Here is a 21,776-nt window from a genome sequence, read left to right on the forward strand (position 1 = left end):
GCATTTATCAGCATGGCTCAGAGGCACTTGGAGGGTTTCTGGCAGCAGGTGGCTTGCACACCCCTATGGTCTTGCAGTTAGAATGATAGCCTGTGGAGCAGGACTCCAGACTGAATGGAAAAGGGAAGTGGTTCTCAGAAAAGTAATTTCTCTGCTAGTGTTAGGTCTCCTCGCAGGCCCCAAGTTGCCAGTGCTTTTGTAAAAACACAAGTTCCCAGTTTTTCACAATCTTGACTATTCAGGTCAGTGTTTTTTAGGAGCCCAGGATCTTCTTTTCAGGAGCCCATGATCTTCTTTTCAGGAGCCCATGATCTTCTTTTCAGGAGCCCATGATCTTAATTTCACTTTCCAGCCTGCAGACAAGTGTTCTGACAGGAAAGGCATTTTGGTTGTGAATTGTCAAGTCTACACAGTGTTGTAGGAGAGGGCAGAGGAAAGATAAGAAGATAGAGGGCTCACAGTATCACACATGGTAAGGCTGAGTTCATGGAATATACCAAAATTCATTTGAGAAGTTAGAGCAGCAATTACCATCCTAGGGACTATGTATGATGGGCTAACAGGGGCTCAAGGAATACAGGAACTATAATTCAGTCTTATTTAGGCCAGAAGGACTTTGCTGCCTAAGCAAGCAGCTCTTCCCACAAGAGCTTTTTCTCATGACCCAGTTCAAACAGGATGCTTCATAAAATGCCCAGCTCAATCTCCTAATAATTTTATTCACCAAGGAATACGTATAAACAACTTGCAGAATCAGCCTAGGGAAAGAAAAAGTGCTGATGGGAACAAGATGTCTATTCTTTTTTTGTCTTTGCACGCCTGCCACACCTACAGCAAAATAAGCAGCACTTGACAAGAAGGAACACAGCAATGACTGTACAGGTGAACAAGAATGCCAGAACATCCAGGCAGTGGTACTGGTACCAGGTGAGATTGTGAGCAGCTGGTCTCAAGTGCTTTGCTCCCTTGTGACGCATGACAAATTCAATCCAGAAGACTGCTCTGTCCAGAGGCTTAAGTGGCTGGTCGTGGTGTATCTTGGATAACTTTAAAATGTTTTCCTTATAGCTGGGAAAACAAGAAGAAACCAAGGAGTTTTGTCACTGATTCCATTCAGCACCTGGCAGTCCTCCTGAGGAGGATAGGTAGCCCTGCTTTTACTTTCATCAATGTTCTTTAAATATATTTGAAAGTGGCTGAATTTACTGCTACCTGCAAAGAACTGGGTTATGAACAGAAAGCCAATCTTCTGCCAAATAATGTTATTCAAAGTTATTTCAGAGACTCCTTCCAAAAACGTGGCAACGTGGAAATATTTGCAGCATTTTCTGTTCCAGAATATCAGAGTGTGCTGGTTTGGGCTGGGATAGAGTTGATTTTTTTTTTTCATAGTAGCTGGTGTGGGGCTATGTTTGGGATTTGGAAATAATGTTGGTAACAGAGGGATGTTTTCATTGTAGCTGAGCAGTGCTTACAAAGCATCAAGACCTTTTCTGCTCCTTATATTGCTCCTCCCAGTGAGTAGGCTGGAGGTGCCCGAGGAGCTAGGACAGCTGACTAAAGGGAGATGTGGATAAATAACTCGGCAATAAAACTAAGGGGGAAGTTGGCAGGGGGGGCACTTGCAGGGTCCAGGTCTTTGGATCCCTGATTGTCATCCAGGTTGTTCCAGTTCACCTCCAGCATGGCTCATTTCCTCAGACTGAACAGCTCCATATATGTTGGTCCATTTGCTTTGGGAATTTGCAGGTTCTGACTTGAAGGGGTACCTGTCCTTCACATTTGACAAGAGTTGTTGCCAAAGACAGGAAAGCTACCAGGTTTCCTTGCCCTCTAGATCCTGACTGACAGGAACAATAACATAAGGATCTTGGTAACATAACTCTCACCCAGAGCTTCCAGAGAATTTCTACTATCAGAGAACAAGGAGGAGAGGGTGAGCAGAAAACTCTCAGGAGCTGGTCTGGGCTTACTTCTCTAAAAGGGATCATAAAATCCAATATAAGGAAAATTAAATCACTGATTTCTCCTTTCTGAGAAATACCAGTTCTCAGAAACTAAACGTGGTTTCCAGGTGAAACCCAAACTCCAGCTACTTATTACTTCTGGTCCCCAGAAGAGCCAGCAGAATTTCTCATATCAGCAGCCCAAGATTTTAATAACCTCATTCTACTGTAAGGCAAGAAAAAAAAAAAACTCACGTGGAATTGTAAATTACTTCATTCAGTGCATCAACCAGGTCCTGGGTCTTCAGTGTGCTGAAATCCAGCTCAACTGCAGCTCCCTTTGCCCTCATGTGAGCAAGGTTGTCATGCTGGTCTGCAAATATGGGAATCCCAACCATTGGGATCCCATGGTAGATAGCTTCATAGATCCCATTGGTCCCACCATGAGTAATAAAGGCCTTTGCCAAGGGATGGCCTGGAACAGGGAAGGAGAAGCACATGGAACAGCAGCTGTGGTATTCAGTGGGATGAGCACTGCAGACTGCTTGGGCAAATGCACTGCTAGAGAACAGCCCTGACCTCTGGGTCAGCATCAGAGCTTGGACATTCAGCTTTCACACATTCATGCTTATTTTAATGCAGTGTGTCAACATGTTCCTCCAGACAACCCCAGAGTTATTTCAGTTATTTCAGTTTTTACCCCTCCTGCTGCTTTACAGTTGTATTTTTTACATGTTCCCACATGACAACATCCCCTTTCTGCAGCGTTGCTTAGGTCAGGCATTTTTAAGCATGAACCTTGGAGTTTAACTGCAGAAGCCCAATCCAGCTCCAGAGTACATGGCTACTTGATATTTTCTTCTGCTGCAAGGCTCCTTAGCCCTTCCAGAAAATTGCCACCAAGCTTGGTAAGACAGAAGCTTTTGCTTTAGAGATCCATCTTATAGTTAAGCTCAAATTGCTGCCTTCCTGAGCTACTACTCCCTTCATAGCCTGGCTATATTTTCCATGGTTCTCCTGTAATCTCCTATACATGACTCACCTTAAAGTCAAAAGCAAGCCAAGAAGAAAAAAAAAAAATCCAAGAAGAAATCTCTGCTACTTAAGCTGTGAAACTAATCGAGCAACAAGTGTTACATGGTTCTTTTGCCTGACATTTTAGTGGAAAAATTCAAAAGGAAGTAGTTTTTTGAAAGGGCACAATACATCCCAGATAGAATCATCTCACCAAGTAGGTCATTTTGGGGTATCCAGTCATAAATCCTGGTGTTGGAGCCCAGAGTTTCTGGTTTTTTTCCTTTGTACCTCCAGAGGACCTTGAACAAATGAGGAGTAAGATAAACATTGTGCATGTGACATGCCATTCTCTATTATTACATTAAATGCAGGCCTTTATCTTATCCCTGTGTACCTTTTCCTAGTAATTCAGATAGATTGGGCTCCCCTTTGGCTCTTTCATTAGTTATTATGTGCTTACTATAAAAATTGCATGGAGTGCAATTTATATTTTGACCTATGGACACACCTCTCTGTCATTCAGTCTAGAGGAGGGGAAATGCCAGAATTCCCCAGGAGGTGACTCAGTCTGACTCTGCAGAGCCCAGCTTCATGGCTGTGGCACATCCAGCAGAGATGAAGACCAGGCCAGACCACATGTAAAAGGCTTGCCAAAAGCAAAAGGAATGACAAAAAAAAACAAGTTAAGTTGGTTTAGACCTGAAAGGAAATTCACCTTTTGTGGAAGCTGGCTGAGGGCTTTGGCAATCACATTGCTTTTTTCATCACTTATTTTGTAGACCATCGACCCAAGAGAGAATACCACAATGCCATGTTCCCCTGAGCTCTGGACAAATTCTTCCATTTCCTAGGGGACACAGAAAACATACCAGGAGTTATTAAACACTGCAGATTACCCAGATTTCTGTGAAAAAAGAGCACAACCGTTTCAGCTTAGCAGAGAGATGATGGTGGTGTGTGAGCACCTCTGCTGACAGGAGGGCATTACAAAATGGGCAGTTTCTCCCCAAGAAGGAGCAGGACACACTGAGACAGGTGACAAAACCTTTATCTTTTTGAAAGCCAGTCAAGTAGTCAGAACACCTCTCTACCAGAGGGCTGTGCCCTGTGACACCCTTCCTAGCATTGTTAGTCACAGTTCTGGATTTTCCTGGAATAAGTACTTTGCATTTCCCCTGCAGGAAGGGACAGTGCTGGAAACTGATGGGGATTTTCAGCATCCTGATGAGAGATTCACTGAGTCACTGCTGTCCCTAGTTAGTCATCTGGGTCTCTACTTCTTGCAACACAGCACCTGTTGCCAAACAAATTTTCTACAAATCAGACCAATAGGTCTTCTGTTCCTTTCTTTTTAGTTACTGTCATGTGAAATGGAGTAGTAGTATGCAAAAGAGAAGAGTTGTCAATGCCCCCCAGCTCATCCCCTGCTACAGGGGAGTGGGAAGGAGAGTTCAAAGGTTTCTTTTAGGGGACAACTTGCACTGAAAATACCTCCTCTAAGGCTCCTACAGCAGCAATAATCTAGACCAGAGCTTGTTGTGTTGCCCACATTAGTAGCTGGGAATTTCAAATTCCACATAAATATTGCCACTCACACACAGGTTCGAATTGCTGAGTATTTTATTTCATTTAAGATGTCTTGAGCTAAGCAGCAATAGAAAAATTTTTTATCATTCATCTTTTTCTGCAAGTCCTGACTCCATATTGTCTAAAGAATTTGTCTCTTTGCAGTGCCTTTTTGTGTGAGGTATTTCAGTACTGTAAGTCTGTATCTTAGAATTCTACCTTACACTTACCTACTCTGAGGTAGCACCTATTTTTCCTAAAACAAGCAGTGTATTCCTTCCTGGTGACCTCAGCTATCCTCTTTTAAGACAGCAGGCTGTAAATACAGCTCTCAGGCGGTAAACCCTGCACAGTTACAGACCAATTTCTAACCAGCTCCATGCTGTCCTCCTGCAGCAGAGCATCTTCCTTAAGAATGAGCTTTCTATGGACATGGCTGGCATTGGATAATCAAGGAGAGAAACATTTTCTGTTCTGCTGGACAAACGACCGTCCAGTGGCAGAACGAGGTTGGGATACAGAATCACAGAATCCCAGAATCATTTGGGTTGCAAAGGACCTCTGAGATCATCAAGTCCAACCCTTGATCCACTCCCCTTGTGGTTCCCAGACCATGGCACTGAGTGCCACATCAGTCTCTTCTTAAAAACCTCCAGGGATGGAGAATCCACCCCCTCCCTGGGCAGCCCATTCCAATGTCTGATCACTCTCTCTGGAAAGAATATCTTCCTAATATCCAACCTAAACTTCCCCTGGCAGAGCTTAAGCCCATGGCCTCTTGTCTTTCTGACAGCTGCTACAACCAACCTGGCTCCAACCTCCTTTCAGAGCGTTGTAGAGAGTGATGAGGTCTCCCCTGAGCCTCCTCCAGACTGAACAACAGCCTAAACTATACCTTTGGTAAGGGCTTTGCAGGTTTGCAGTGAAGTCCTCCAACGAATTCAAAGTTGGGCAGGAAAGGGCGTGGAAATTCAAAATCCCAGTATGTTCTGATTAACCAAATCTCTGCTTTCCCCATCGTCTCACACAGGGTTGTGGGCCTTCCTATGGGCAAGGTACAAGAGATTTACAACACACACAAGCACAGTCTTCTTTGAAGGTTTTGAAACCTTTGAAGGTTTGTCTTCTGGCACTACCAGTTCGTGTAGTCTATCAAATCATACAATAAGTGAAAACATGGACAAACCCAGATTTAGTTCTTGCCCTGTCCTGTGTTCAGGCTTGGCAGGCTGCCATGAACAAGACAATGTGATCTTCAAAGGGATTTTGAGCCTCCAGGATTAGTTTAGAGCAGTACAAGAATAAGTAGGATGCCTTTAGTTTCTGTGATTCAGAAGTGCAATTTTATCTCTGCTGAAAGACTTCATTACCTGTGCTTGTGTCCTGGTTTGAGCCAAGACAGAAACAATCTCATTTTTAGTCTCTTTTAAGTAACCACATTTCCTAAAATCAACAGCATATTTTTCAGTCAGTTCCTACTTCTAGGACTGATTACATGCAGTGTTTATAGCTGTTGCTGGAGAATGATATGCAGAGTTGATATGCTCAGTACTTCACAACACTAATAGTAAAGTAGTACTTTACTACAGTAAAAGGTTGGTACAGCCATCCCTGGTTCTCTTGGGCATTTGGTCAGCTCCTTCTGACACACACTGGGAAAATCTGGCCAAATCCAAAGATGCTTTGAATGTAATTTTAGGCAAAATCCGACTATAGGAAAAAACCCCAGGGGTAAAACTGTTTTTTAGCTTCCCACTTGAAAAAATATATATTCTCAGGTACAAGTTATAAGTTGTTTTGCAGTATTTTCCCCTCCAAGTGGAGCTGAGGAGCAAAGATTTTAGAAGTGTTGGTAAATGACTGTACGAAGACAGCTTAATGCAAGCAGAAATTTAAAAAAAAAAAAAAAAGCATCAGTATAAAAAAAATGATCAGTATAAAATATAAGCATCTCCTTATACTACTTGATCAGTGTTACAATTTACACCAGTCATTTTTTTATCTTATGCAAAGAACAATGAGTCATTTACAAAGTTACTAGAGTGAAAACTAAGCGTGCAATATAGAGTGATACAAAGGCATAATTAAATCTTATGTAGTATTTAAAAAAAAAAAAATCAGTCTAGGGAAAAGGGACTTATTTGCAGAGCACAGAGGCATTCTTGGGAAATGCAGGAAGAGATTGGAGGGCAGCAGAATAGGTGCCCTTGTTCTTGCTGTTCACTTGCTATCTGCCTAAACATATTCTGTACAAGATTCAAAGTCCATTGGACTATAAAATGTCTCAGTTAGACTCTGATTAAGGCCTGAGTTGTATTTGCTAGGAAGAAAAATTTCAGCAGCTCTCCTCCAGCATCATCACTGACAGGAATGAGAACTATGTGCTCTAAAGGTCCTCCAGAAGAACTCGAGTAAACCTGCACTGCTGTTAGACTGCACCAGACCTAAAAGGGAAATCACAGCCTCCATATGACCAGAGCAGGGTTAACTACCTCTCCTGACCTTTGAGAAAGAGTATTTTTGAGACAGCAGCACTGAGCTCCCAAGACATTCAAAACACACAACCTATGCAAAAGGAGAAACCGCTCAACGGCGGCTGAACGCTCAACCTTACCTAAGACATCACTATAGTACCCATCCAACTCATCTCGCCAGAACTTCAAGAAAAATAAATCCGAATACAAGTAAAATAGGAAGTTCTGCAGTCTTTCCACAAAGGACATCTGGTCTGTCAGTCCCCTGGTGCTAGCAGGCACGTAAGAAGGTGGGGATGGGAGCCCACCACACAGCCGCTCTACCGTGTTCCCGTTAGAGAAGCGGAAGGTGTAGACAAAAGGGATTGCCAGGATTTCTGCTACCAGCTCCCCACCTACAGACAGGGGGTCAGCAATCAGAACGTCAAACTTGGCCTGCTGCAGCTTTTCCATCAGCTGAGGATTCATCACCAAGGTGTCACAGGTCTCTTTTGACAATTTGGTAAAGTTTTTCAGGTCCTCTATCATCTTCCACATGATGTCCCAGGGGTAGGCAGTAGAGATCTCATCTATCCAGAAATGGAGGAAACCCTCCATCATATCATCCAGGGTCTTCTGAGTAAAGGGGACTTCCAGTACCTCAAAAGTGAAGGGGGAGGATTTGTCTGTATAGTCGATGAGCAGATTGCTTGAAGGCACCAGCACAGACACTTCATGACCCCGGAGAACAAGCTCTTCCAGCAGCACTTTCACATTGATCCAGTGACTTGCATCCGTGGGCCAGACCACCACCTTCCCACAGAAGCCAGTGCTCCAGCAGCATGCACAAGCCCAGAGCAGCCAGAGGAACCTTGGCCCCATCATTGCAGCAGCCAAAGTACAATTGTGTTGTGACTGAGCTGGGAGCAGTTTGCTGCTCCAGTGTGCAAACATTTCAGAGCCAGCCAATAAAAGGGAGATGCAGTCAGTGCCAGTTTGGCAAGGTGAAACCTCAGAACACCAAACATGACTCATGGGAGGACTGGGCAAGAAACAAATCCTGTTCTGGAGTCTCCTGCAGAGCCACAGCTTCTCTGAAAGTGACAGCAGCTCCTGTTTCTGCCCACCACGAAGCACATTGTGCAACATGAGGACCAGAAGCCTTTTCCCTCTGTTGTAGTTCAGTCTTGATAGGCAAATAAGTACCACAAAGCCTCTCACTCCCCCACAGAAATAAGGGAAAAGGAAGAGCAAAAGTTAGAAAACTCACAGGTTGAGATAGAGAAAGCTTAGCAAACAAAAGTCAAAAAAATAAACCCAAGAAGAACAGGTAATGGAAAAAGAAGAATTGCTCACCACCAGCCAAGCACTGAGCAAGAGCAGCCCTGGAAAACTCCCCTTCACCCCCCTCCCTACTGCGTCTTTTCTAGCTGAATAGAGCATCACATGGAGTGAAATATCCCTCAGCTGGGTTCCCTCTCAGCTCCTTGTGCATCACCAGCCTGCTTGCTGGGAGGAGCAGTGTAAGAAGCAGAAAAGGCTTTGATGCTGTGTCAGCACTGCTCAGCTCTAAGGAAGGAAGACATCCCTATGTTATCAATACTGTTTTCAGCACAAATTCAAAATATAGCCCCATGCAAGGTACTATGAAGAAAAATAACATGATTCCAACCAAAATCAGTATACCCTCATACCAGATCTTCAAGGTGAAGATACCCATTCCTGTTCCAAGCAGGACCTCAGGCTAGGGAAAGCACATGAACAGTCCGTGGGAAAATTGACAGCTACAAGATGAACCTCACTCACTTGACTACAGCCTAGATCTGCTTCTTTGCCCTGTAAGAACCAAAATACCTGTAAAGCTGGTTACATTTTTTATCTCCTCATTTACTAGCTGCAAAATTCCCTGCAGTGATTCACAACGAGTCCAGAGGATACTTTAATTCTGTCTTCTCACCACATGATCTCCCCTCACTAGACTGACAGTGGAGCAAGCAGTCTTTCATTAATTCTTCAACCTCATCACCTGAAAAATCTTGGACAGCTCTAGGAAAGGAGCTACAACAGTAAGAGCCTTGAAGAAGATTTTCCAAGGAGAAAGAGTAGGAGCATGCATACCCTGCAGGAGCTGGAACATCACCCCATTTCTGTGAGGTGTTTGCCTCTTCCTTTCACACCCCCTTCAGGACTGGACACACTCCAGATCAAAGCACACCACAGTCAGGGCAGAGAACAGCTAAGCTAACAAAACAGATATTGCACCTAGAGCCTTAAATGCTAAATCTCACATTTATCAACAAAAAGGCAGCATCAGATCTCAGCAGCTCTGAGGCTTACAGAAGAGGAGATCAGCAAGCCATCCTGCCAGCACAAGATTTGCTAGTTTCTGTCAAACATGAAAAGCAACTCAAGTCAACACAGAGGTAGGTACACTAATAGTAGGATATCTTAATAACTTACCTCTCTTAGCAGTATCATAGCCTGCTAGTGAAATACAAATTGAAACACTTAAGAGTCTCATATTGAAATAATATCTGTTTCATCTGTCCACCAGCAAAGCCTGTGTGTTTGCCCTGATTCCTTTAAAGGATTACAATAATCACTTAGAGGGAAGATGTGAAAATAATTATGCAACGATTATTTTTAAAAGAAAAAGAAGCTATAAATAAGTAATATATCTTCTAATATTTATTTTAGACACTTTCAGACAATTGAACAGTCCTGTCTCTGCTTAGAGCCTCTTATGAGTGTAAACTGGGGCTCAGCTACTCTCCCAAGTCTTTAAAAGACCAGAGGAGGCCATTATCTCTGAGATAAGCTAGCAGCAAAAAGGGGCCATGGGGAAAAGATAGTATTTTTGTAAAGTTTTCCAAATCCATTTTTTATTTCTACATCAGCAAGTTTAATTCAGTACTAGTGTTTGGTTACTAGATAGTGTTATTTTGCTCTTCCCAGTGTTTGTAATGATTCATCTGTGAATATGACTAATGAGCTGTGTAACAAGTGGCTTTAGTTCAACCTACCCTGGAAGTATCAGTACAGATTCAGCTGTACAAGTGTTGCAGGTAAGGATTAACAGGTAATGTTTGTACTTGTCTGGGTTGTTTGACTTGACACAGGAACTTTGGAAGAAGGAGAGTGAGTTCAGGGCTGTCTTGCTCCTAATTTGTGTCATAGCCTCTAATTTTTTTGCCCCTGTGTGTACAGCAGACACAATTTCTGGAAATAAGAGCATCCTTACCAAAACCACCACTGTAGTATTGATCCCAGCTTCCCCAGAGGAGGCAATGATATCCTGCAGGATGTAGGTGAAGATGTTTTTTAGCTTTCCCCAGAAGGCAATCCTGTCTGTTCGGATGCTTAGGGTGGCTGGTACCTAGGAAGGAGGTGCTGGGAGTGCCCCACAGAGCCTCTCCAATGTGTTGCCCATGGAGAAGCAGATGGTGCCACACACAGTTTCTCAGCAAAGAGCTCCCCACGGGGTGACAGTGGGTCTGCCAAGAGCACACTGAAGGTAGATGCTCCCAGTCTCTCCAGCAGTGCCTGATTCTTCAGGACTTCATCACAAATAAGTCTGGTTACAGTCTTCAGCTGGTACACCAGTTGAGATGCCCTGTAAAACCTTCCCCAGAGAGGGAAAACCCACTCTCTCCTGGTAAAACGAGAAATAGAAAGCTTCTTGCAGAAAGGTAGCCATCTCAGTTTTGGTGACTGTCACCATGACCACCTCAAACTGGAAGGGTAAGGGCTGTGTGGACTTGAGGATGGGGAAGCACTCAGGCAGCAGCCCTGGACCACAAACTCCTGGAGTATGTAGCCCATGTTCATCTAGTGGCCAGACCAACACCTTGACCCCAGACACCCAGCCCAGCAGAGCCAGCACCCACAGCACTGGCACCTCCTTCCCTGCCACAGCCCACCCTGTGTGGCGGTGTCCCTGTGGCCATCTGCCACCAGGAGCAGCAGAAGTTCTCCCATGCTGGTTTGGGCATGCAGGACTCTGCCTTTCTCCAGAGGGCAGGGAGCCAAGGAGTGAAATCCCATCCTGGAGAATGGCTTGTTTTCCTGGGAGAGAAAAAAATGCCAGGAACCAGCTGTCACTATCTAGTGGTAAATACCTTGCTGGAGCTGAAAGATGTGCTGCCTCTGCAGGCAAGGCTGTCAGCCCTGGGGAGCTCAGACCTGTGAGGATTGAGTCCTGCTGCTCATCCTCCTGCCTGTCTGACTGCAGTCCCTGTGTTACTTGTTTGGTGGGATAGGTGACTTTTTAATTCTTCTGGCTCTTTGAAGCACAGCTGGGGATGCAGAGATGATGTTTCCCCACTGTGTGGGCACCCATTATAAAACCACTGAATATCCACTTACCACTTGAGGTGGTCATACAGGCTGCAGCTAAGAAGTTGCATCTTAATGTGGATGAAACTGCACAGCAAGTGAGTCCAGCATCAGACTAAAGGTATCCTCATGGGATCTTGCCTCTTCCAGAGCATACACAAGAGTGCAGAGCTGGTAGATGATGCTGTGATCTCCTCCTGCCTGCCACCAGGTGCCTATTATGCACTCCAGAAAATCTATTGAACAGTTTTATTTATGGTCACACTGCTGATGTGCAATTAAGAAATAATATCCATCCTCTTCACTGTGCTAAAAATTATCATTACTGGGCTTCTGCCCAGCTCTGTTACACAAAGCTTTCCTAATCTTGTTGTGCAAGGCTTTTAGTACTGCTTCTGCCTAGAATATACTTTCCAGGATGAAAAGGAGGGTGATGGAAGCAGCTGGGCTGTGAGAAGCCCAAGCTGAGATATCTCATCTGCTGTGCACACCACAACAATTTGGTGTATTTGTGGAGTCTTGCAGCATGCAGGTATTTGCAGGCCACTGAACTCTGCAATATTTGCAGGTATTTTTTCTCATGAACTTAGTGTGAGGTTAATGAAAATGGGGTGTCCATCACGTGTGATTAATACCTAAAAAAACATGCTTTTCTACATATTCACTCAAAATGGTCCAGAAGAAAAGCCTGCAGAGGAAGACTGTTCACTTTCACTGCTTGCTTGGGGATAGAGGGTATGTTTTAAATATGTTTTGTGCAGAGAGCATTGGTTTTATATGACCAGTGATATAAGTGAAGTTTCTCTTACAAAGCCACAATGCATTTCAGTATTGGTACTGAGTGTGGCAGGGCTGGCTCAGAATTCACCAGCTCTTTCTGGTAATGAAACTCAGGATTAGGAAAACATCTCTGGTCCTTGCTGCTTCCTGTGCAAGCAGTCATCAGAGGGGAATATGTGTAAGCTGAGCTCCCTTACTGAGAGCCCTGTGTGACAGGGAAGTTGTTTCAACATCTACATTTAAAAAATTTTGTCAAAAAAACCAAATTAGTCCAGTGGGATGAGCAGTGATCCCTGTCTGAATGCAATGGCAAACCTGACAGAGGAGTGGGTGCAACTGATGGACCCTGCTGGGTTATTCCCTTTTGCACAAAGGGCATAGTGACAAACTTCTTGGTGATTCTTGTGACCCTGCAAGGTCAGGAGGCAGGATGCTGTGTAACGAGAAGTGAAAAAAAAGTAGCAGAAAGCTTACCTAAGATCTTGCTGTAGTAGATATCCCATTCTCCCCAGTAGCTCTGGAAAACGTAGTCTTGCAGGTGGTAGGAGATGATGTTTTTTATCCTCTCACTGAAGGACATGCAGTCAGAGAGCTCAGACAGGGCTGCAGGTGCATAGGATGGTGGGGCTGGGATTTTGCCACAGTGCCTCTCCACGGTGGAAGCAGGGGAGAAGCGCAGGGAGAAGAGGAATGGGATGGACAACTTGAGAGCCAGGAGGTCCCCACAGGGAGTCACTGGGTCTGAGAGCAGCAGGTCATAGCTAGAGCTCTGCAGGTGGGACATCAGCTCTTGGTTGGTCAGCACAGCATCACACATGAGCCTGTTCATCTGGTGCCAGTTTTGGGAGAGTTTTCCCAGCTCCTTGTAAAACTGCCAGAAAGTCCAAGTGGTCGGCCTGTTATTCACCCACAGTGTCACCACACCCTCAATCAGGTTCTCAATGGTGTCTTTCTTGAAGGGCACATTATAGACCTCAAACTTCTCCACAGCCTCAGCCCTGGGTTTGATGAAGAGGGAAGCATTGGATACCAGGACAGTAACACTGTGCCCACGGTGGATGAGGCCCTCCAGAACAATCTTCACATTCAGCCAGTGACTGCCTTCTGTTGGCCAGACCAGCACCTTCCCACAGAACACAGGTCCTAGAAGAGCAACCTGGAAAAGGAACAGCTCGAGGTATTTCTTAGAGCGGGGGTGTTTTATGGCCATGGCAGAGTTAAAGGCCAGGTAGCTTGTTTTTCTTTCCAGTTGCAAGTGCTGCAACTCTCTGTGGTGTTTGATGGTACTTCTGGCAAAAATAAGTTTGCTGCTGCACAGGTGGGACCCTTAAAACCTATGTTTTGTCTCAGTCTGGAAAAAAAAAAAGGATGTTTGGTTATTCACTTTTCCCTGTTAGCTTCCCCCTGAGAGAACTCCTTTCCCTGACTAGCAGGCTGGAAGCAATCCCTGCTGCTGTCAAAGGTCTGCCTTCAAGCTATTCCCTTTGCACAAGAGGAATTTAATCCTTTAATCTTTTTGCCACAGCTGTGTTATCTGTATACTGTAATATTTCCAGCTGCTACCAGACAACTCTTCATGCAATGGGCTCGTTGCAACTGGCAGGGCCACATTGGGATCAACCTGGTCGTGTTGTGGGCTCACTTCAGGTGTCCAGACATGGATCTGGGGCCCTCCTATACCCTAAAATTTCTTCTCAATGCAAAACCCACATGTGGGGATGTCTCTCACTTGGAAAGTCAGCACTTGAATGTAAGGCACTATGGAAGGAGATCTTAACCACCAGGGACCAAAATAACAACAAAAACACCATGCATATTCTCAATCCACCACAATTTGGGGAGCAAAGGCTTTGCAGCGAAGAACTCTTACCTGTCAGGGGCTTCTGAGGTCTGTAAGCATCTTGCCCTAAGTTGCAGGGGGCAATTTGCTGCCTGGGTTGGCTTCTGCTTCTGGCTGCTCAGCTCCTCTGTGCATGGGCTGCTCTGGTGAGGTTGGGTATCAGGGAGAAGGAGCTTAAATAAGTTACACTCTGACCTGGGCACTTCAAAAGGAGGAAGTAATACAATATGGAATGGTCCCAACAAGGCATATGTATTCTGGGATTATTCATTGTTTTGTTATGCTCCCAGTAATTTAATAGGCAAGATGGTCTTCCTCATGCTAAGGGATATTGTAATGTTACTGCAGAGCCAGCATCTCACAAGAGCTTTGCATCTTGTAGCACAGATATATGGTGCCTGCTAAAAAGATTTTTTGCTTCCTTTGGGGTCCCTGACAAAACAAAATTGTTTGTTAAGTTATAGTCCTGTTTATAAACTACTCACAGGAACAAAGAGAAGATCTTGTGGTTAGTTTGCAGGTTTTCTCAAAAGTTGATATGCTACCTGTGCTGGGCCTTGATTCTGGATATCTAGGAAATCTTTTAATGACTTGAAAACACAGGAATCTAGAGATTCACCTCTGTTTTTTAAGATATTGTCCATGCTATTAACCTCATTTATTCTAAGCCCTCAGAGTAATTATAGCAGCATGTTTTAACAATAATTTGGCCTTGCAGCCAGGATTTTCACTGTTATCTCTCTACAGACCTTTCTATTCAGGCTAATATCCATTTTTGGGCTAATTTAGCTAATTTGGGAAAGTAATTTCAAATCTCAGTAACTAATTCCACTGTAGCAAATGAGAGCTATTACTAGGGGAACCAGAGGGTTAAATTTCTCTTGCTTTCATGGCTAGTTTTTAAATACCTTACTCAGATTACTCTTAATGCAGAGAAGTATTTTGAGAATAAGATTAAAGGACAAAATCCAGAAAAAGAGAGAAAAGTGGGGCTGAGGAAAGTAGATGGTGTCAAGTGTCTCTATTCCACACATCTAACATTACTAAGTACTGCAGACACTGATGCAACCTCCAGCCCTGTTAAATAACAGCAGGAGCTTTGAGGACAAGGGAAGTTATGCAAAAGTTAAGCAATACAAGGGAGTGTTTTCCACATATGGGTCCCTTCACCATTTTGCTGAAGGGGTGTTAAGGTCTGCATGGCCCCTTTACTCCTTGATGGCATCTGGCACCTCAAAAATTCAGTGCCAGAGCAGAAAAGTGAAGCTTTTTACTCTGAGAAACACCCAATGATTCTGTATTTTTCTTTTTCACTTATTGCAACAAAGCAGCTTCTGGGCTGAAAGCAGACTTGAAAATCATGACTATCATTTTTGGGGGGGGAGGCTGGAGGAAGAAAATGCCAAGGTTGGCTCATCCTTGAGTACAGGAAGAAATGAGGGGATTGAGCAACTTTGCAAAGGCACATGTGCAAGTGCTCAGTAAAATGCCTGCTCCTATGTAATCCCCAGGGTTAATAGGGGAACTCCAGCAAAAGTTAGTGAAATAGCCTTACTATTACTATTTTTCTCAGCCAAATTGAGTCTTTATGCCTCTACCTCGCAGCTGTAGGACAAAAATACCACGGGCTAGGTTTATAGCCTCTCACTTGTTCTTATTGATTCAGTTTAAGACTTGATGAACTCTCTTCACTCCTGTTGCAATGATGCAGGGGCACAGGGGGGACTTAGAGTGAGGCCATTTCCACTCTGCAAAGCCAAAAAGAAAAAAATCAAATAAAATGCTCTGGATGTCATCCACGCAGGTGCCTGGAGCTCTGCGTGTGATGTGAGAGCACCCTTGACCACTCTTACTGTGATCATCAAGGGCTTTCCCTGACCTCCTGCCTCTAAGCCAGCAGGAATCCCCTTCTGGTTCCCACTGGTCCACTCCTGGGAACCTGTGCATGGCCATGAGGAGGAAGGGTCCTTCATTTGCCAGCATTGACAAGGAAGGGAAGCACTGCATCCATATCAAGGGATTCAAAGTCCTGATTTTATGAGGCTGTTTACAAAGGAGCTGCACACATCCACCCTGATAGGCTAGGTTGTGCTTTTAAGGGCAAAGTTACTCCTGCAATCCCTCCTTTGGCCTCACAACCAAAATACTTGTTTCTTTCCCAGGGTCTTAGCAGTTTGGGACTACACACAACTCCTGGGGCACAGTATTTTAGCCTCCCCTAGGTGACTGTGTTGCATCTCCTCAGCTGCTAACAAGCACTACAGCAGCAGATGCTGCCTTTGAGCCTGGGAACAAAAGATATAAATACAAAGTGGTTCTCATTAAGAAGAGTGAAGAAAAGGTTTGGTGCCCCTATACATTTCACAAGAACTGCTGTCTGAATTATGAGGAAGAAAGAGTTGTCCTTAGAAAGTCATCTAACAGTCCAGAAATGCTTTGGGGGAAAAAAACCCAAATCTGTGCACTTCCACACAAAAGGAAATATCTAAGGAGCAAAGCAGGGACAATTGGGAGGCTTGGCTTTGTATCCAAGCAGCACCAAATGGGTGTGCAAGGGATCTAGGGAGGAAAGAAAAGGCTTGGAATGAATTACAGAGGAACAAGTTGTTGACTGCCTGTGGACATTTATTTTTAACCCCTATTTCACCCATTCCTGAGAAAGAAATTGCAACTTCAGAGATGCTCTGTGCCTACAGGCAATGAATATTTCCTCCAGGTTGCAGGCAGGGTTGTGTTGCACGTGTAGTAGGCAGAAGAGAAGATGATGAACGTGGGCAGGAGAGGACAGCATCCAAGGAGCTGTGATCCAAGAGTTCCCTTTTATTTAAATGAGTGTTACATAAGAACAGCTATTTCAAAAGCACCAGCTCCTGGCAATGCTGTTTCAGTCCCCTGGCTGCACCATGTGCTGATTTTCTGGCCATGGTAGGAGATTGTGCAGCTGAGGGGATCCTTTCCTCTGACCTCCTGATGACTGATGCTGTAATTGATGGGTGCTGTGGTTGTGGTTGACGTGCACAGCATCCCTGCTTCCCAGGTCCCTGGGAGCAGAACACCAGCAAAATCCTCTTTCAGCCTCCAGCTTCATTGCTTCTGTGTGGAAGGATTGGTCCCAAGCTTCCCATGGTGTGCTCATCTCCTGGCCACTCTGGGGCTGGTTTTGTCCCCATCCTCCTCACCTTGTCTTTTCCACACAGAACGAGGAGGAAGGGAGGGGAGGGAACATGACCATCACCATTCCTTGTCCTGTCCTCCCCTAAAGTGTGACATTAGCAGGGGGGTTTCTGAGGTAGGAGTTGGTGGGTGCTGGGTGCCCTGTTTGAGCCTTCACCATGGTACGGATGCACAGATAGGAGCTGTGAAAACATTCTATTTGTTGTATGCTGGAAAACCCTCTGTACTATATACTATATACTGTATTTTTGAGGAATAGAAAAAAGCCACACAGGTGTGTCCTGTGCACATCCTGGCTGGGCAGCTCTGGGATGGGGAAAGTTGGGATGAGGCTCCACAGTGCTTTTTAGCAACACATCAGCTTTCACATGAGTGCACATTGGGGATAAAGATGCAGAAATCAAACCCTTTATTGCAAAAGCCCCTCTGAGAGGGGAGGCTGGTCAGGCACGAGGAGGTTGGGGTGGTGCTGGAGCTGGTGCCGGGGAGCAGAACCAATGTGAGTGGGCTGGGGAGGTGTGTGGAGTGTTGGGGTCTCAAATCTGTGTGCGAAAGCAGAGGTCAGTGCCCAACATCTTCTGCTGATAGTCCTGGTCAAAACGCTCGCTCTGTGCCACCGTGAAGTGGTTCTTCCAGTCTCCAGTGGTGCCTGGGGCCAGAGGAGACACAGTTCAGCAAGGGACCCGTGGGGACAACATGCTGGGAACCCCCTGCTGTGGCTCACCTTTGCGCATGAAGGGGGAGACACTGTGGTCCATGAGGTGGGAGGGCACCATGGTGTAGTTGGTGGTGGGGTTGTCCCTCATGGCCTCAAAGGAGGTGTGCTGGGTGATGGTGTCCAGAGCTGCCTCTGGAAGCTCCCTCCCCAGGAACTTGGCCACCTTGGCAATCTCCCGGCGCAGGTCCTGTGAGACACGGGCAGATACTCACCCCTCCTGCCACTGCCACCTTGCATCACAGAGTCACACACAGAATCAGCCAGGTTGGAAAGGGCCTCCTGAGATCATCAAATGCAACCCTTGATCCTTGATCCACCATCCATCCATCCTTCCATCCATCCATCCATCCATCCCTGTCCTTCACCTCCTTCAGTTCTTCATAGAAGAGGTAGAGGATGGGGTGATCCTTCCTCCGTTCCCAATAGCCCTTGACATGGTCATACCAGGAGCCATATGCTACTGTTTGGGGAGAGCAGCCAAGGGGTGTCAGTGGGTGACAGCACCTCACAGGGTCCCCTTATGCACCCACACGTCCCCTCTCCCACCTCTGCCAGCCATGAAATCCTCCAGGTACTGGGCCCACGTCCCAGGGTGTGGCTCGAATTTGTTCATCAGGTCAAAGTGGTAGAAGGAGACAGCCACGTCCTTGGCATTGCGCCCCACATAGATGATCTGCAGAGGAACCGTGGGGCAAAAGGGGCAGCCCCAGGACCCCCAAAATAGGGGATGCTCCAGCCCCCACTGCTCCTGACACTATTCATGGTGCAGCAGTGGATACTGTCCCAGGGGAACAGTGAGGCTGCAACACCCCTGGAGCAGAGCTCAGGGTAAGGGGGGTTACCTTGCAGCGGTTTTTCCAGAAGGATTTGGGCAGGATATGTGCAGGCAGGTGGGTCTTCACCACACGGGGTGAGGACATGGTGGCCAGTAGTTCTGTTCCTGGGGGACCACAAAGCACATCTCCAGTGGGGCCCTTAGCAGCCCCCTGTGGGGTGCCCTGTGGCCAAGCCCCCATGTCCCATTACCTGCTGGCATTGCCCCAGGTGCAGAGAACTCCAGCATGGGCACCCGGCTGGTGATAGTGTCCCGTCTGCACTTCTTGGGGTCTCCACCTTGCAGGATCATGTCCACAATCTCGCAGACCCAGGTGGTGCCTGGGGAAAGGAACCCATCAGGGGTGAGGGGCAGTCAGGGTGATGCTGGGGGGTTCAACACCAGAAAACCCTTCCAGACCTGGACCAAGCACAGAGGGGGCTAAAAGGATATCCTGCACAGAGCCAATAATGTGCTGTGTCCCCCCCCCCATCCCGTGCAGCAGGTCCCAGACATGTAACACACTCACCTGGCTGTCACCACCACTTCTGGTGGGCTTGGGGACACTCACCAGATTTGGGGTAGGTGACCACCAGGATGTCCTCGGGGAGGCTCTGGAAGGTGTCGATGCGCTCCCAGTTGTGGGAGAAGGCATTGACCATGGGGATGCCGTGCACCATGCGGCAGGGCTGACGCAGGTAGAGGTCTGGATTGGCCATCCTGACAGGAAGGGGATGATCAGGGGGTGGACAGAGACGGGGTGTCCCTCACAACCCCCCCTCCCATGGCAGCTGCTGGCCAGGGTACTGCAGGCACCTGGCTCCCTGCCTGCCCAGGGAGTGGTTGCAACTCCACTAATGCTGGGAGCAGAGGTCACCTCAGCCCTTCTGCTGTGCCCACTGCTGGGGACAGGGATCCCTTCTGCAGGAGAAGGAACCCACCCCATGCACCAGCAAGGGATGAGGGTGCCCTTGGGGTACCAGTGTCACCCAGGCCAGGCACCTCTCCCCCTGCCCCATCACCCCAAAGAAGCAACCCATGTCCCTGGGTTTACGGCAGCAGCGCCAAATCTAACAGTAGGTTTAGGGGTGCTGGCTGCACCCCAAAGTACGCCAGACCCACCACCCTGAGCCCCACAGCGTTGCAGCCCCGAGCAGCTGAATGTGGGCAGGGTACCCACAGCACAGCCCGAAGCACTCGGCTCACCTCAGGCAGAGCTGCTCTGTGCCGGGAAGGTGACAGCAGGAGGGTGACAGGCAGAAGAGGGATGGCAGAGCACAGCAAGATGCGGGGCCCCACAGCAGTGTTCAGGGGAGGGGAGGAAAGAAAAGGAAAGAAAAAGGGCGGGTGAAGGCAGCATGTTTGCCAGAGCGGTGGCTGCCGGGAGGGAGGAGCGAGCCTTGGGCAAAGCTAGTGACCACTGATCTCCTGGAAGGACATCACAGCCCTGCTGATCCCATTCTGCCACACGTGTCCCACGTGTCCCTATTCCCCTGCACAGGTACATGACACCCCTTGCTGCCTCTACCCAGCTGGCCCCCTCTCTGCATGCAGTTTGGCTGAAATTCTCTGATCCTACAAGCTACTGGTGGCACTTCCCACTTACAGCAGCCAAGGGGATGTGGGGTAGCACTGACTTGTCCCCAAAAAAAGACCAGAGGACCTGGGGGATGGCTGGGTTGGGGGTAGCACTGACTTGTCCCCAGAAAGAGCCTGGAGGATCTGGAGGATGGCTGGGTTGGGGTCAGCAGAGGCACAGGGCAGTGAGCATCTCATGGGGGTGAAGGTTGGGGACCATCTTTTATTTCTCTCTCCAGCAATCCCAAAAGAGTAAAAGGAGCCCCTGGCACAGCAGCAGTGCCATCAGCACAGGTCAGCTTGGGTTGGGGCATCATACAAAGGTGCTGTCTCAAATCTGGGTGCAGAAGCAGAGGTCAGTGCCCAACATTTCCAGCTGATAGTCCTGGACAAAGCGCTCACTCTGTGCCACTGTGAAGTGGTTCTTCAGTCTCAGAGTGGTCTCCTCTGGGGCTCAGCAGGGACAATGTGCTGGCAAATTGCTACTGTGGCTCTTTTCTCTCCCATTTCTTTCTCTCTCTCTCTTTTCTTGTATCTTTTCCTTTTCCTCTCTCCCTCTTTAGCCTGGCAACATACCTCCCATACCTTCACGGGGGGTTCTATCATTTTGCTTGTGTCAATTGTCAAATACAAAGTTTATGCGTGCACCCGACCCTTGCTGGTTGGGCTTTGCGGATCAAAAAACAAACAAAAAAAATAATGTAATGTTACTTCGAACCGTAACACGGACCTACCTCGGGTTTCCTCCAGGTGCTGGTTGGAGTCACTGATGGCCCCGGGAGCTTCAGCACCTCCTCCCTCCTCCTCCGCCCCGAGGGGTAATGGTTAATGGAAGCCATCACGTCCTAGAGGCACAGAGGTTAGCGGGCAGGCTTAAAGCACCAATAAGGAGTCGTGGGGTGGTTTTGGGGCGGGCATCCCCCGGAGGAGGCATTGGGGTGTGCAACGGGAGAGCCTGTGGGGACCTCTGGGCCCGATCCCAGCCCATCCCTGGCAAGGGTCAAGCTTCTGGCTCTTTATCCCACCGTAAGCAAGCGGCTTGGTGGAGGAGCCCGATGTCCCTACGGTGTCAGGGCAGGAGGGACGTGGCAGGAGGGCCCGGTGGTTCGCGCACGGCAGCCACGATGGTGTCACCGGTACCGGCAGCCGGGAGCTGCAGTGCCGCTTTCGTCCGCCAGACGGCGACAGCGTGCAGAGGGAGCAGCGGCGCGGAGGCGGTGCCGAAGGTGCGGGTGGTGCCTGCCGGGGGTCGGTCCGGCGGGGGTTCTGTTGGGTCCGGAGAATTTGGGGTTCGTCTCTGGGCGGCACGGGCACTATGCGATCGCTGCTTCCCTTCCACGACTGCTCCCGGTGCCACGGCCGCGTCTCTCCGCCTAGGGCCGAGCGGGTGGATGTGGGTGTCCCCTCTCCCCCGGGGTTCTGTCCCGGCGGCTCCGGTTGCGGCTCTTACGGGTCCCGGCGTCTAACAGGAGGAGAGGCTGTCTCTCGGCTACCCTGGGACGGGTCCGGGAGTGGGAAATAGGGGGGAGTGGAGCAAATCGGGGCCGTTTCCTCC

The 21,776-nt window shown here is 47.5% G+C and overlaps 2 protein-coding genes across 8 annotated transcripts; both read right to left on the reverse strand.

Annotated features, from left to right (window-relative positions):
• Nucleotides 1–256: 256 nt before the first annotated feature.
• Nucleotides 257–13,307, reverse strand: LOC103533702 (UDP-glucuronosyltransferase 2A1). 4 transcript variants are annotated; one of them, XM_030450309.1, is made up of 7 exons: nucleotides 7,144–7,884; nucleotides 5,425–5,573; nucleotides 3,679–3,810; nucleotides 3,175–3,262; nucleotides 2,202–2,421; nucleotides 1,890–1,977; nucleotides 995–1,068 (listed from the first exon to the last, which is right to left on the reverse strand). In XM_030450309.1, exons 1-7 carry the CDS (start codon nucleotides 7,865–7,867, stop codon nucleotides 1,063–1,065), a joined length of 1,407 nt encoding a protein of 468 aa, XP_030306169.1. In that variant the 5' UTR covers nucleotides 7,868–7,884; the 3' UTR covers nucleotides 995–1,062. The 4 variants fall into 4 exon arrangements, with proteins under 4 accessions (XP_008497818.2, XP_008497819.2, XP_030306169.1 ...); XM_008499596.2 differs by lacking the exons at nucleotides 1,890–1,977; nucleotides 7,144–7,884 and adding an exon at nucleotides 12,572–13,307 and having other exon boundaries at nucleotides 257–1,068; XM_008499597.2 differs by lacking the exon at nucleotides 1,890–1,977 and having other exon boundaries at nucleotides 257–1,068; nucleotides 7,144–7,885.
• Nucleotides 13,308–17,594: 4,287 nt separating this feature from the next.
• LOC103533700 (sulfotransferase family cytosolic 1B member 1) lies at nucleotides 17,595–21,433 on the reverse strand. Of its 4 annotated transcripts, XM_030449937.1 has the most exons (10): nucleotides 21,247–21,433; nucleotides 20,956–21,066; nucleotides 19,850–19,860; nucleotides 19,215–19,363; nucleotides 18,856–18,984; nucleotides 18,672–18,769; nucleotides 18,376–18,502; nucleotides 18,195–18,289; nucleotides 17,836–18,016; nucleotides 17,595–17,760 (listed from the first exon to the last, which is right to left on the reverse strand). In XM_030449937.1, exons 2-10 carry the CDS (start codon nucleotides 21,058–21,060, stop codon nucleotides 17,648–17,650), a joined length of 1,008 nt encoding a protein of 335 aa, XP_030305797.1. In that variant the 5' UTR covers nucleotides 21,061–21,066; nucleotides 21,247–21,433; the 3' UTR covers nucleotides 17,595–17,647. The 4 variants fall into 4 exon arrangements, with proteins under 4 accessions (XP_030305797.1, XP_030305796.1, XP_030305798.1 ...); XM_030449936.1 differs by lacking the exon at nucleotides 21,247–21,433 and having other exon boundaries at nucleotides 20,956–21,144; XM_030449938.1 differs by lacking the exon at nucleotides 21,247–21,433 and having other exon boundaries at nucleotides 19,850–19,865; nucleotides 20,956–21,037.
• Nucleotides 21,434–21,776: the final 343 nt, after the last annotated feature.

The sequence above is a fragment of the Calypte anna genome, chromosome 4A (assembly GCF_003957555.1).
Source record: "Calypte anna isolate BGI_N300 chromosome 4A, bCalAnn1_v1.p, whole genome shotgun sequence".
NCBI lineage: Eukaryota > Metazoa > Chordata > Aves > Apodiformes > Trochilidae > Calypte > Calypte anna.